The sequence below is a fragment of the Xylocopa sonorina genome, chromosome 10 (assembly GCF_050948175.1).
Source record: "Xylocopa sonorina isolate GNS202 chromosome 10, iyXylSono1_principal, whole genome shotgun sequence".
Taxonomy (NCBI): Eukaryota; Metazoa; Arthropoda; class Insecta; order Hymenoptera; family Apidae; genus Xylocopa; species Xylocopa sonorina.
The window spans coordinates 12,121,309-12,135,356 of record NC_135202.1 but is presented as its reverse complement, the minus strand read 5'-3'; the positions used below and the strand labels follow the sequence as shown (position 1 = coordinate 12,135,356).

At 30.3% G+C, this 14,048-nt stretch overlaps 3 protein-coding genes across 4 annotated transcripts; 1 reads left to right on the top strand and 2 right to left on the bottom strand.

Annotated features, from left to right (window-relative positions):
- Positions 1–623: 623 nt before the first annotated feature.
- Mms4 (Methyl methanesulfonate sensitivity 4) lies at positions 624–2,277 on the bottom strand. Its single transcript, XM_076902418.1, has 3 exons — positions 982–2,277; positions 855–908; positions 624–773 (listed from the first exon to the last, which is right to left on the bottom strand). The coding sequence occupies exons 1-3, from the start codon at positions 2,275–2,277 to the stop codon at positions 663–665; spliced, it is 1,461 nt and encodes a 486-aa protein (XP_076758533.1). The 3' UTR covers positions 624–662.
- A 380-nt stretch (positions 2,278–2,657) lies between these two features.
- Positions 2,658–9,858, top strand: Alpha-cat (catenin alpha). The gene is made up of 7 exons (XM_076902250.1): positions 2,658–2,835; positions 2,900–3,241; positions 3,332–4,064; positions 5,051–5,284; positions 5,369–5,971; positions 6,055–6,732; positions 7,037–9,858. The coding sequence occupies exons 2-7, from the start codon at positions 2,925–2,927 to the stop codon at positions 7,199–7,201; spliced, it is 2,730 nt and encodes a 909-aa protein (XP_076758365.1). The 5' UTR covers positions 2,658–2,835; positions 2,900–2,924; the 3' UTR covers positions 7,202–9,858.
- Positions 9,859–11,498: 1,640 nt separating this feature from the next.
- Positions 11,499–13,942, bottom strand: Paip2 (polyA-binding protein interacting protein 2). 2 transcript variants are annotated; one of them, XM_076902496.1, is made up of 4 exons: positions 13,802–13,942; positions 13,040–13,250; positions 12,760–12,948; positions 11,499–12,673 (listed from the first exon to the last, which is right to left on the bottom strand). In XM_076902496.1, the coding sequence occupies exons 2-4, from the start codon at positions 13,208–13,210 to the stop codon at positions 12,575–12,577; spliced, it is 459 nt and encodes a 152-aa protein (XP_076758611.1). In that variant the 5' UTR covers positions 13,211–13,250; positions 13,802–13,942; the 3' UTR covers positions 11,499–12,574. The 2 variants fall into 2 exon arrangements, with proteins under 2 accessions (XP_076758611.1, XP_076758612.1); XM_076902497.1 differs by lacking the exon at positions 13,802–13,942 and adding an exon at positions 13,525–13,669.
- Between the last annotated feature and the right edge of the window lie 106 nt (positions 13,943–14,048).

Here is a 14,048-nt window from a genome sequence, read left to right as displayed (position 1 = left end):
GCATTTAATCATTTATATATATTTTTTACTGTAAGATAGTAGAAGACAGAAGTTGATATAATAAACGATTGAAACCTTTTTTTTATATAACAAAATTTTAGATATCTATGTTTAATAAATACATGTAAAAATGTTAGATAATAATTTTTATTAACCGATTATCATAGTTAAATTTCCTGTAAACAAATGTATTGTACATACCTTTCGTATAGTAAAAAATTGTTACATTTCATATTATTTAAGATGTTTAAAAATTTCTAGCGCAAAATTAGGCTAATTTGTGAAAAGAAAAGAATATCTATGTATAATAGTAAAATATTTTTATTATCTAGACATTTTTATCGTTTTATTCACTCGAAAATTATACGCGCAGGCTAAATTTTTAAATATTTAATACATAACTAATTATTATATAAAGCTATCTCTCTCTCTCTCTTTCTCTCGCATATACTTAATATTATTCGTTTGTACAATATATATGAACGAATAATTTTCTAATTTTTTATATTCATGGAAACAGATAATTATACAAAATAATGAATTTATTATAATGTGTGTTTTAGGTGACTATTACATGAATAAAAATAAAAAAGACAGAAAGAAGTCTGCAAATATCTAAAAAATCTATTTATATATGTATTGAATTCTACTACAAAGAATATTTAACATAATACATTTTCACCATCTTTAGATGTGAACATTAAATGGATCCTTTTACTTAATTCTGGACCAACTCTTCGTATAGCTGTAAGAGGTCCAGCTGCTCTTCTAATCTGTAAAGTATTAAACATATATTTGTATAAGTAAAAATGTGTACATGTATATAAAGTATAATAACAAAATAATTTACTTACTGGGATATTTTTCAACAAATGTGTTCCACTGTCATCAGTGCAATTCATGTAAGCCTGAAAGGAAAAAAAATTATATGTAGAAAAAGTAGGAGAGAAATATTACAATGTACGCTTGTTACATATTTACTTCGATTAAATCCATAGGACTTGGATATATACAACAAATTGCTTCTGCAATTTCAAGGCTACTTAAATTAAATTGACAAAGTTGTTGTTGCCATAATCTTTTCAACCCATTTCCATCTTTATCAACTCTCACAGTATTTCTATTGTCTCCCATGACATACCAATCAAATTTGTTTGTTAAATCTGTATTCTTTTTCAATTTATATGGTGTCTCTGCTATAGCTTTTGTACATTGATATATCATTGATGCTAAATCTTCAGAATTATTAATTATTCTACTGTTACAACCGGCAATAACTTGTATTTCATTGAGACACGTTTCAAGCTGTGCCCTTGATATTTCTGGAAAATTTTTAAACTCAACATCACTTTTGGTACCCGACTTTTGCGTTCGATTTTTAGCTCTACTTTTATTTGAATTTCTTTCATTCCTTCTGTGTGTAAAGTAATCATCGATCCCAAAAATGACCAATATTATTCTGCAATCTGGATCTAATGTAGATTTGATACTTAAGATAGATGTACAAAAGGTATTGTCTGCCACTTTTGTTACAGCTTCATCCCAGTTCCAAATTATTAGCATTTGATTAACTCTCTCAACATTCGTTACCGTACATATTTCATTGGCCTCGTTAAGATAACCATTTTCAATGATTCTCTTCCACGTAATACTGTTTGAAATTAATTCTTTGTTAATACTATATTGTAAACTGGCATCGATTAATGTATTTACTATATTATTGACGAAAGTGAAACTTTCAATACCTTTGTCAAGAATAACTTCTATAAATTTCATACATTCACCGGGGCTTAGATTTTTCAATTTCTTAGCGGCAATGCTTTTCAATGCTCTTTCTCTCGTCAATTGTTTCTGTCTTTTTAATCTTTCCTCGGTTAATTGATTCTTCGTTTTTTTCGTTAACCTTCCATCGCTCTTTTCTCTTCTTACGATCCCGTTTTCTTCATCTGTCGTAGATGCAGACGCATCCGAACATTTTTGAACATTTCGCTGTTTCGAATTTTTATTAGTAACAATACATTTATTGGTTCGGGAGGACGATGCTTGGCTATTAACAATGGGTAAACTAATTTCGTTATTTTTTAGTCTAAACACATTATCCTCATCAATGGCGTGAGAAAATTTTACTTCAGGAAATTCAAAATCACTCGAATCACTATCACCAGGAGAATGTTTCTTCTCCTTCTTCTTCTTCTTCTCAACACTCTTTAATTCATCGATAGGTTCGACGGATAAAACGGAATCATTTGAATCGCTTAAAACAACAATTTCCGTCATTTTAGTAACGAGATGGTCAACGAAATACTTCTAAATATTTATCATATCTTAATATTATTTTTTCTATAATATAGAATGAAGTCTTGTTTATCTTCAGGATGATAGGAATTCAAAAATGATGCACGCCTCTGCGTAGACAGTAACGCGTTACGAAAAACGACAGTGCTCGTACTCATGAATAGCAGGACGCTTAAGATACACGCTACCAGATACACGGTGTATACGATACAGAGAGGAGTATATGCGCCAATGAAATAATCTGACAGCAGATAACACTTTGGAAGTTTGAAAAAGATAATGTTTGATTGGCTGTTGCGTTCTCATGCGAGTTACATATACCGTGTGTCCTGCGTATATAAGTATCCCTTCGTCATTCGTGTTCCAAGCTTCGGGCGTAGACCGGTTTTGTTCAGCTATCGTTCGCTTTTCAACTCTGACGGAAATAATGACGTCATCTTTTTTACAATTGTGGAAGTGTATTCTGTGAACAGTTTGATTTTTTTACATTTAATTTACTTTGATTCGATAAATTGCCCGTATCGCGGTGGAAAGGCACAGGTAATTTCTTTATTATACCATATAAATGCAACAAGTACATAAATATTGTTACCTTAACTTTCAGAATTGACTCATTCGAAACGATAAAAATGTCAGATCACTTTGGGCCAATAACTTTGAAATGGGATCCAAAAAATTTAGAGATTCGTACAATGTCTGTGGAAAAGACATTGGAGCCTCTGGTTTTACAAGTAACTACACTTGTAAATACAAAGGGTCCCAGCAAGAAAAAGAAAGGGAAATCAAAGAGGGCCAGCGCTTTAGTTGGGACTGTAGAGAAAGCAACCAGTAATTTTATTGAAAAAGGTGAACAAATTGCTTATGAAAATCCTGATATTACTGCAGAAATGATAAGCGCCGTTGAGGAAGTGAGGAAGACAGGTGCAGCAATGAGCATTGCTGCCAGGTACTATTGGTTTTATGTTGCTTTTAATACAGTAAGGAATTTTAAATATAATTATACAAACATATATACTTACTTTGTTGTTAATTGTAGAGAATTCTCCGAAGATCCTTGCTCTTCTTTAAAAAGGGGTAATATGGTCCGTGCCGCGAGAAATCTGTTATCTGCTGTGACTCGTCTACTTATTTTAGCTGATATGGTTGACGTGCATTTGTTGCTAAAATCACTTCACGTAGTAGAGGATGATCTAAAAAAATTAAAGAACGCATCCTCCCAAGGTGAATTGTTGGAAAATATAAAACAATTTGGAAGAAACGCATCGGAACTAATGAATCAGGCTGCGAAACGTCAACAAGAATTAAAAGATCCTCAATTAAGAGATGACTTAGCTGCTGCACGAGCGGTCCTTAAGAAACACTCGACTATGCTTCTTACTGCATCCAAAGTCTATGTTCGACATCCAGAGCTAGCAGCGGCAAAAGCGAATCGTGACTATGTATTGAAACAAGTATGCGAAGCTGTAAATACCATTAATGACGTGGCCCAGGGAAAGACACCGGTTGATAGCCAACACCCTTACGAAGGACCCGGAGAATTAGCTGCCGCGTTGGACGATTTTGACGAAAGGATGGTGATGTCTCCGCTCGCGTACAATGAAGTGCGTACAAGACCGAGTCTTGAAGAAAGATTGGAAAGTATTATCAGTGGTGCTGCACTGATGGCCGATTCCTCGTGCACGCGTGACGAGCGTAGAGAACGCATTGTTGCGGAATGTAATGCAGTTAGGCAAGCACTTCAAGATTTGCTGAGCGAATATATGAATAATGTGAGTACTTATGAATATTTTATGCCTTTCTGCAATACATACTTTTGCTTTATATGTACAACTTATTTATATATATAATAAAATATATTTAAATGAGTTTTAACAGTTGCAGTAACGTATAGAAAAATTTTATAACTTATTTTAGTTTGTGTCTCTCTTGCTCTCTCTCTCTCTCTCTCTCTCTCTCTCTCTCTCTCTCTTTTTCATAATACATTTACAACTACATATGATCACAAATATATCCAGAACACATAAATAATTACATTTACAATTATAGTTTAACACAGTTTATTAATTTGCATATTTCTTAGTATGTTCATTCTACTCATTTTTGTCCTTATTTTTTATGACTGCAGTTACAGCTTGCTCGGGGTGGGAAACGGGTAAATATAAAACTTTTGTGTTCCTCATTATTCTTGCATACAATTTACAGATCGAGCAAGAAGTTTTTGTTGCTAATAAATCGAATTTATCTTATGTATCATTTATTATATGATTTAATAACAATTATTCCTTACTTGATATAATTCTATATTATCATATAGATATATGAAATAAATATTACAGCATCAGATGTAATATGCTTATGGATTAATTTGTACTAAGCAAATAAATAGTGTAGATAAATAGTGTATATTTTAAATATAAATCTGTAACGTAAAGATTACGAAGATAATCATGCGATTTATTTTTCTGTTTGCTTGAGCACATGGCTTCTTTTAGAAAAATTTATTTTTAATAAAACAAATAGAAATGTAATTTTTGTAATCGGATGTCAGAAGATGTAGCATCTTTCAAATATTAATGTAAAATCCATCTCGCAATTAATTGTGATTTATTCTTTTAATAACGAATAAAAAGAAAAGTTTGAATAACTTGCATTCAGATACTAGTAAATAATAAAATAGCATAGATCTTACTTGAATGTCCGTATAATATTTGCTGTTGTAATTTAATTTTACTAAATTAATATATGTTTTAAACAGATGGGTGTCAAAGAACAATCAGAAGGCTTGGAAAGAGCCATCGATCATATGTGCAGAAAAACTCGCGATCTTCGTAGACAGTTACGAAAAGCTGTAGTAGATCATGTGTCTGACAGTTTTCTGGAAACGAGCGTACCTTTGTTGGTACTTATCGAAGCTGCAAGAAATGGTCGTGATAAAGAAGTGGAGGAGTATGCGCTTGTCTTTACGGAGCATGCTAATAAGCTAGTTGAGGTATATTATTATACGCAACTAAGATATTGATATCATTCTAATCAAACATATATGTGCATAATCAACATTATACTTCTTGTTCAGGTCGCCAATTTAGTGTGTAGTATGTCTGGGAATGAGGATGGTGTAAAAATGGTACGTTACGCGGCAGCTCAAATCGGAAACTTATGCCCGCAAGTAATTAATGCTGCACGCGTTCTGGCTGCGCGTAATCGATCGAAAGTTGCTTTAGATAATATGGAAGTATTTCGTCAAGCCTGGGAGAACCAAGTGAGAGTATTAACAGAGGCTGTTGACGATATTACTACCATCGATGATTTCTTAGCTGTATCTGAGAATCATATCTTGGAGGACGTAAACAAATGTGTACTGGCATTACAAGAAGGTGATGCTGATACTTTGGACAGAACTGCGGGTGCAATCCGTGGACGATCTGCCAGAGTGTGTAACGTTGTTCAAGCGGAAATGGACAATTATGAGCCTTGTATCTATACGAAACGGGTTTTAGAAGCTGTAAAAGTTTTAAGGGAACAAGTGATGCCGAAATTTGCGCAGAGAGTAGAAGTCGCGGTAGATGCTCTGGGTAGCAATCCCGCTAAAGATGTGGATGAAAATGACTTTATAGATGCCTCAAGGCTAGTTTACGACGGAGTTCGTGAAATTAGGCGCGCCGTATTAATGAACAGAGTAAGATGATACAGTATGAATGTTTAATTTGTGTATTCTCTTTCATCCTCTTACCATATGTTCTTATTTGTCTGTTATTTTAGGCAGACGAAGATTTAGATCCGGAAGACGTTGAACTCGATGAGCATTATACGTTGGAGACTCGTAGCAAATCAAGTGCTCAAACTGGTGAACACGGTGTTGACGAGTATCCAGAAATTAGCGGCATTACCACAGCACGCGAAGCTATGCGCAAGATGCCGGAAGAGGACAAGCAGAAGATTTTGCAACAAGTAGAATATTTCAAGAGTGAGAAGTTAAAGTTCGATAAAGAAGTTGCCAAATGGGACGACGCAGGGAACGATATTATTGTTCTTGCGAAGCACATGTGCATGATTATGATGGAGATGACAGATTTTACTAGAGGCCGGGGACCTTTAAAGACAACTATGGATGTCATTAACGCGGCAAAGAAAATTTCTGAAGCTGGAACTAAATTAGATAAATTAACGAGACAAATAGCAGATCAGTGTCCAGAAAGTTCTACTAAAAAAGATCTTTTGGCATATTTACAGCGTATCGCACTATATTGTCATCAAATGAATATTACAAGTAAAGTTAAAGCGGATGTACAAAATATTAGTGGGGAATTAATTGTATCTGGACTTGACAGTGCAACTTCTCTCATCCAAGCAGCTAAGAATTTAATGAATGCAGTTGTTCTTACTGTTAAAGCTTCGTACGTCGCGTCAACAAAATATCCTCGACAATCTACAGTTACCGTAAGTATCACACAGGCGTTACAATTATTTTCTTGATTTTGCCCACTTTATCTTCTTAACGACGTATAATTAATTAACCACGCACACATATATACATACATACATACATGTACATATATGTATGTATTCATAATAACTATTAATTTTTTATTAACTAACCACTGGATTTTGTAGTATGTAAGTATTTATGAAAAAGATACATATTTACAGTTTTGTTAAACTTTCAATGAAATTAATAAGTTATAATTATTATCCACATCTGCGTTAAAAATCCGTAATTAATAACTATCTTATTCGTATGTAGTCTCCAATCGTTGTATGGAAAATGAAAGCACCAGAGAAGAAACCATTGGTGCGCCCTGAAAGACCAGAAGAAGTAAGAGCAAAAGTTCGTAAGGGTTCACAGAAAAAAGTGCAAAATCCTATACATGCACTTTCCGAATTCCAGAGTCCTACAGAAAGCGTTTAAAGTTGTACGTGTAAGTAATGTAATAAAAATGAAAAATATATAACAATATAACAGCATCACCTTAAACAAAAAATCATACATGCAAGATGTTTTATTTTCTATGAAATGTAAAGTTCAAACACAGAATCAGAATCTGTGCTTGTTACCAATTCATTATATACTATGAAATATATGTATTGAAACAAGAAAGATTCTTTGTCCAAGACTATCAGACTGCCAAAGGAATGGAATTAAATATTTCATAGTAAATGCTGATACATGTTTCGAACATTTGATATGTGCACGATCGCATAATAATCTATCGTCTACAGTGATTGCTAGTAATAGCAAAGTAGAAGGAAATTTTAAATGTCAAAGGAAGAATTAATTTCATGTGTATCACTGTGATAGAAAAAAAGATATTCGTAAAAGTGATGTAATAAAAGTATTTGAGAATAAAATATCTTGCATAAAAAAGTGTTAACATAACAAGTATGGATTCATAAATGTTTGAGATGAAAAAGTACAGTATATGATCGTGTCAATTTTCAGAAAACATTTAATTAGATTTCAAAGATTGATAAGCTGTCGATTATTTTTTATAGGATATAAGAGTGATCTACAATCTAACAACACGTTATTTTATAACTCATGATTATTACATTTCAATCACTACGATATACGTAAAAGTAAATCATCCTTCGCATTATACTTGACGTTTGCATTATGTTTACAGTTTTTAATTTACAGTTGGAAAAGAATAATTGCAATCAGCTTAATGGTACAATAGAATTTGTAATACTAATTAAGTATCTTCTACAGGAATACTATTCCCTCCGTTATCATTTACGGAAAATTAATAGTACCCAAACAACTGTTTATACTAACAAAATTTTTATTATAGTATTAGAAGATGAGTGACATATATATGTATGCTTACGTGTATACAAACATTAACTTGTTAGAGGCCTCATACTTTTTTTCTTTTGTGATATACAAGAGTAGTGTTGAAATAAAATTGGTAAGGTAATATTTCTAATGATTTTTTACTTTTTGTTAATATATAGGTCAATTTTATTTATCAATTTTATAATCAGCATACATTCTTATACATATCCAGAAAAAATGTGTAACAATACAAAAGTGTATAAGGCTGTTACTTTAAGTAATGTTAATAGTAGTCTCAGGCCTTGAATTTTTGCTATTTAATATATTACACAAAAGTCAGTTTCTTAATGTAATGAATTTGTTGACAATAATATTACTAAATACTTTGTTATGTCTTTACAAGAAAAAAAAAGCAATTAAGATATAAAGGGTAATGATGATATCCTTCCAAGAGAGTGGTAATTACAATGCTAATTTTAAATAATTAATATAAAAATGCATCGATTGTTTTTATATAAGTATGTTTGATACAAAAAATATTCTTTCCCTTGGCATAAACTTTTACTTGTATACATGCATTTATGTTACACGTTTCTTTGCTGCATCATAAGTTTTACCATACGATTTCACTATTCGACTGAAAGTCGCGCGTTTTGTTATACAACATTATATTTATAATTTCCTGAAAGATACGTATTTTATTGAATGCCAGCAAAACTTGCAATAAAAATACAATAAAAATAAAACAGTATTGCATTGGAATAAAGAGACTGCAAGTCAAAGTATTTAATGATTGTATATAAGTAAATATGATTACACATTTTTAACTAAATCTTCTTTACAATGATTTTGTATTACCTATAGTGTGTAAGAAATAATTGTAAAAAAAAGAAAAAAAAAACTGATACCAATTTCATACTTTACACGAGGATCGAAGTACTATACTAAAAGCTTTTGTAGTCTCTGGCATCTGTAAATGATTTGATTTTTATTTTCCATTAGAATAGCTTAGTACACTGATTAAATGAATACAAGAATTGCATATTAGCTGCACTGCTGTATTACGGTATTAGAATTTAAGTTAATATTAATTGTCTACAAGTTTTGCCCCCCTTAACATTCAATCAAATATTAAAAATAATTATTCAATGTTAATCCACAGAAATTAATGCATTCATGAATTTGATAGCCAATTTTGTATCATCCAACGACTAACTGATTAAACTAGTATGTTATACATGTGGCAAATACGTAATTACATCTTAGATTGTAATATCTATTGCTTATTTTATATCAGTGTAGTTATTATAGTAGGTATTATATTAAAATATATTAAAATGTTTTTGCAAAAAAGTGTGATACAAAGAAACATTCACATTTCATAGGTTTTAACAGAATATGTATTGGTATCAATTTTTCTACTGTTGCAAAACAGATATTAATTTATATAGATGTAATTATAAGATTAAACTGTAGTTACTGATATGCTGCCAAATATAAGGTGATGCTTTTAACAAATATCTCTTTATCTCATCATTAATTATGCATGCATGACATTTAAAAATAAATTTGTTATTTCATTAAAATAAGAGATATGATTATTTATAAATTTAAAAGACGAAGAACTTTAAATGCGATATGTACGTTTGTATTTTCTATAATTCATTTATGTACTAAGTATTACAGATATAACAGTACAATACAGGGAATTTCAAATGCAAATAATTAATGGCAATGATATAACTGTAATAATCCACACTTGCTTAAAAAATATAATTATTTTTATCCTAGTTTGTAACACATTACTCTGGCAATAGTAATCACAAAATAAAACATTTAATACTATAGGAAAAGTTATCTAACACTTAGATACTATTCTATTTTTTATATTTAAAACTTTTATTTCTTTTTTTTGTTCCACAGCATAAAGTTGAATAAAATGTACATTCTGTACAATCACATTAATAATTAAAATTGAGAAGAATTAAAAATTGAGATATAGCGTTTGTGCTTTTTGATTGAATTCTTATAAGTTTCTATCATTGAATTAACAAAACCTTTGTCCATATTTTTTAGAGTACTGCTTTGTCTTTATTGTGTATAATATATATTGAACAATTGCGATTTCATACTATTTCAAACTTAAATTATCTTATTGTTAATATCATTATTATTTTACACACCAAATAAATACAGGTACTATTGAGAGAATTAATAAGAAATGTGATATTTATTTTCGAATATTATTCTGAAATCTTTGAGAACTGGAATATAAGAAAACTCAATAATATTATGCGATGGTACATTATATAATAGTTAAATTGCAACCAGTTGGATTTTTTATATTTTTCTACTACTAAAGTACAGCTTTTTTTTGTTGATGCACACCCATACACACGCATGATATGCTACTAAAAATATTAATATGATTTAAATACTGCATGTCGTTTAAATTGACACAGGTTTAATGATTATAAGATACATATTTATGACTATTAGTATGTTTTATACGTACATTTTTTTTTATGATTTTATTGCAAAAAATTATACAAACATTAAAATTGTACAAACTAAATAGCTGCTTTTAATTGGTATATTATATATTTTTTTTGTATTTAATAAATTGTTAAAGAATAAGTAAATATACATCAGATCCTGTCAAAGAAGTAATTCTAAATCTAGAAAGCAGTCTCTTTTCATACTAAGTTAAATTTAAAACTTAAAAGATGTTGCTTAAATTTATTGTTCTATGCGATCAATGAACCACTAAGTTTGAATCATTACCAAATATAACTATGAATATCTGTAACTATTAAAAACTAAATATGCCTTTTTCCTTACTTTTTTTTGGTTTTTTTTATTTTTATGAAGAGCCACATATATAGTAGAAGAGATATATGAACAAAATTTTAAAGCGAAAAATAATGTGAAATATTACGAAATCAACAAAATCTTTTAACTGTGAGTAACTTATACAATAATCTATTTCATTTGTTTCGTAATCACAGTTGTTGCACTCATACTAAAGTATGTTGTGACTAAAGTAATACAAATTTATCTCTTGTAATCTTAGAATCCTGACAGTATGTATCTGTCGCAATGCAAAAAATGTTGATAGAATTTGTACATAAACATGTGTTTCCAAAAAGTACATACAAGTGGTGAACATATATTATTATGTATGCAATGAAGCTACAATTATGTTACATTTAAGTTGCTATCTTATCTCTTAAATATTTAATTGCACTGAGAAATTTATAGGAAAGTTAAGGAGAAAGGAATAATGAAGCATGAAAAAATGTAGTAAAATGTAAAGTTCATATACTTTATCATTTAAATTTTAGTTAATAATGCAAAATACATTCACCACTTGTAGTATTTCTTCCATAATATGACATTCCATGTACGTACACTGTAATAAGTTCTGAAATATTATGTAGAAATTTTATTACTTAATTAAAGTAAATAGTACGTTGACTCTCGATATCATAGAAGAGTCAGAAAAAGTGTCCCTCACAGCCTGTAAGACTTTCACTTCAGATCTTCAAGTTTTTCAAGACATGTGCTGATAGAGGATCAGAAATATGACATAGCTTCTGTTTCTTTTTTTTAAATAAGTTAAAAGAAAAAGTTACAATATAAAAATAAAGATTAAAAGTGTTCTTATATAGTTGGATGTGTTAAGTATTGTTTTGTCAACAAAATATGCATTGGATACAATACATTCTTCAATGCAATATTTTACTTATATCAGTTTCAGGCGATTTTAATATATGTTACTTAATTCATGATAATGATAGTACAGAAGATACATATCAGTATAAAATAAGTGTTACAAAAGGAACTATTAAAAAACTGTTTCACCTAGAAACGTATGCTGTAGTGTATAAAAACTTTCAGATTTGAATCATAAAAACTGATTCTGAAAGAATTAAAAGGAAAATTATGTTCATTTGAATGCAACAATATATCGTCAGGCACAGTGTACAGCGTAGCTCATGAAAATTCAGATATTTATGTTTGTATGCTGCCTCAATTTGTAGTAATTTATATAGACGTGTACTTTAGAAATATTTTTACTCGGTTAAATAAGAAATATAAATTGCAAATTTCCGTAACAAGTGATTTATGTATGTCATTATTATATTGACGAAAAATATATATTGTACTATTATACGACGATATATATCTCACGATTATAAAACTTTGAATATTTTTTTCTCAATTTATGGTTATGCAACTGACTTCATTACTCTTCTATACCATATTGTAACAGCATTATTTATTATCTGCTTTGATGATCATGATACCTTTGTACATGTAGTCACAGTCATTTAACTTTTAATACGAATTAGTTAATACAACTGTGTTACTGAAGGTGGTAAATATTAGCCATTTGTGTATGTATATATATATATATATACATACATACATACACGCACATATGTATATATATATATATGTATGTATACGTTTTATTCAGTTAAAGAAACGGACGTATGGCTTCTATGATGATTCTGCAGCAACTTCTGGTGGTGTACTTACTGATGTTACTGTCAACTTGAATGCTGGTATAAATTCAGCTGCATTTGGATTTAATGTACTCTGAAAATATTCATTGTCCGAATGACATTCATTGAACCTAATACATTTTATAATTATTATTTAAATGTACATTAATCGAGTTGTACCTGTTTAGCAAGGTCATCGTGCACTTTTAGATTGCCAAGTTGCTGACACAATTCAGTACCATTATCAGGCATGCTTGTAGCAGTGGACCAAGCAATAGAATTCGTGTTCCGTTCATGTTGCCTTTCATCTTCCCACATCGCTTTTAAGCATTCCTCTGTTAATTCTTCTTCCATCAATTGTTGAATCACCTGTGATTTTTAATTATTGTATTATTTACATCTATAGAAAAAGTTTCATTGATAAGCATTTCATTCATCGTCAAAGTAGAAGTTACTAAACCTCTTTATCAAATTCTTCTTCATTCTCCATCCAAAGATATTCGGAAAAGTCGCTTTCCTCTGTTCCTGGTACATCAATCTCAGAATCAAAGCTATTATCCATGTAAGAGATGATTCCTGTGTCTTGTCCATAATCGTTCCCAGAACGATTGTTTGGAATCTTCATTTTCATTCCAAATATGTATTTGACAATAGCTAATAGTTAATAATCTCTGGAAGCAAATTAATTCTTTTTTTAATTTTTTAACCATGTAAAAGTATTTCGTTACAGTGCTATTCCTTTTTTTATACACAAGTATTATGTCATAAAATGATTATAATTTTTATATATTAACTCAATAGAGTGTGAAATAACTAGAGGTTGTTAAACGTTTGCGAAAAGAGAACATTGAACATTGAAGCGGCACGAATAAAGCTTGTGAACGAAATATTTAAGTATACAATCGCTTTTGTCCACACATATGGTAGTATTAGCTGTGAAATTACATTTTCTATCGTAAAAGTTAGCCAATTCTTGCAATTACTTGAAATTTCTCGCTAAACACGTCAAAAACTAAAAATTTAGAATTGAAGTCGTTGGCATCGTAGTAATCGGATATGGTAAAACATCGCTTGACAGATCTGTTACAAGGCGACCATTTTTAACTGCCTACTTTAGTATCGACAAAGCAATAGTTATTAATCTTTATTCATAATTACGCCGTCTGTATATTGTTATTACAAGAGGAGAATGTTATCTAACAAACGTAAAGCATAAACATACCTTCTAACGATGCAGTTTCGGATAATTTCTAATAGAAAACACGATTTACGCAGTTCATGGGTAAAATACGTGTCGAGCAACACAAATTAATCCTTGAAGTAATACTGGGATGGTGCTGCCACCTCATACAAAAAGAGCAATGCACTTTGTGCTCTAAAAGTTGATAAATATTGATTTCCCTTCGTAATAATTGATTTCGATCTGAATACTAGGATGCTCGTACAATCATTAGTAACCAGGTTTTATC

Excerpts from the sequence above, each read along its gene's own strand:
- Mms4 (XM_076902418.1), bottom strand. The coding sequence starts at position 2,277 with ATGACGGAAATTGTTGTTTTAAGCGATTCAAATGATTCCGTTTTATCC. Across the intron at positions 909-981 it reads GTCCTATGGATTTAATCGAA|GCTTACATGAATTGCACTGA; the intron begins GTAAATATGTAA and ends TTTTCCTTTCAG. Across the intron at positions 774-854 it reads ATTTGTTGAAAAATATCCCA|ATTAGAAGAGCAGCTGGACC; the intron begins GTAAGTAAATTA and ends AATACTTTACAG.
- Alpha-cat (XM_076902250.1), top strand. The coding sequence starts at position 2,925 with ATGTCAGATCACTTTGGGCCAATAACTTTGAAATGGGATCCAAAAAAT. Across the intron at positions 3,242-3,331 it reads GCAATGAGCATTGCTGCCAG|AGAATTCTCCGAAGATCCTT; the intron begins GTACTATTGGTT and ends TGTTAATTGTAG. Across the intron at positions 5,285-5,368 it reads ATGCTAATAAGCTAGTTGAG|GTCGCCAATTTAGTGTGTAG; the intron begins GTATATTATTAT and ends CTTCTTGTTCAG.
- Paip2 (XM_076902496.1), bottom strand. The coding sequence starts at position 13,210 with ATGAAAATGAAGATTCCAAACAATCGTTCTGGGAACGATTATGGACAA. Across the intron at positions 12,949-13,039 it reads AAGAAGAATTTGATAAAGAG|GTGATTCAACAATTGATGGA; the intron begins GTTTAGTAACTT and ends TAAAAATCACAG. Across the intron at positions 12,674-12,759 it reads ACGATGACCTTGCTAAACAG|AGTACATTAAATCCAAATGC; the intron begins GTACAACTCGAT and ends GAATATTTTCAG.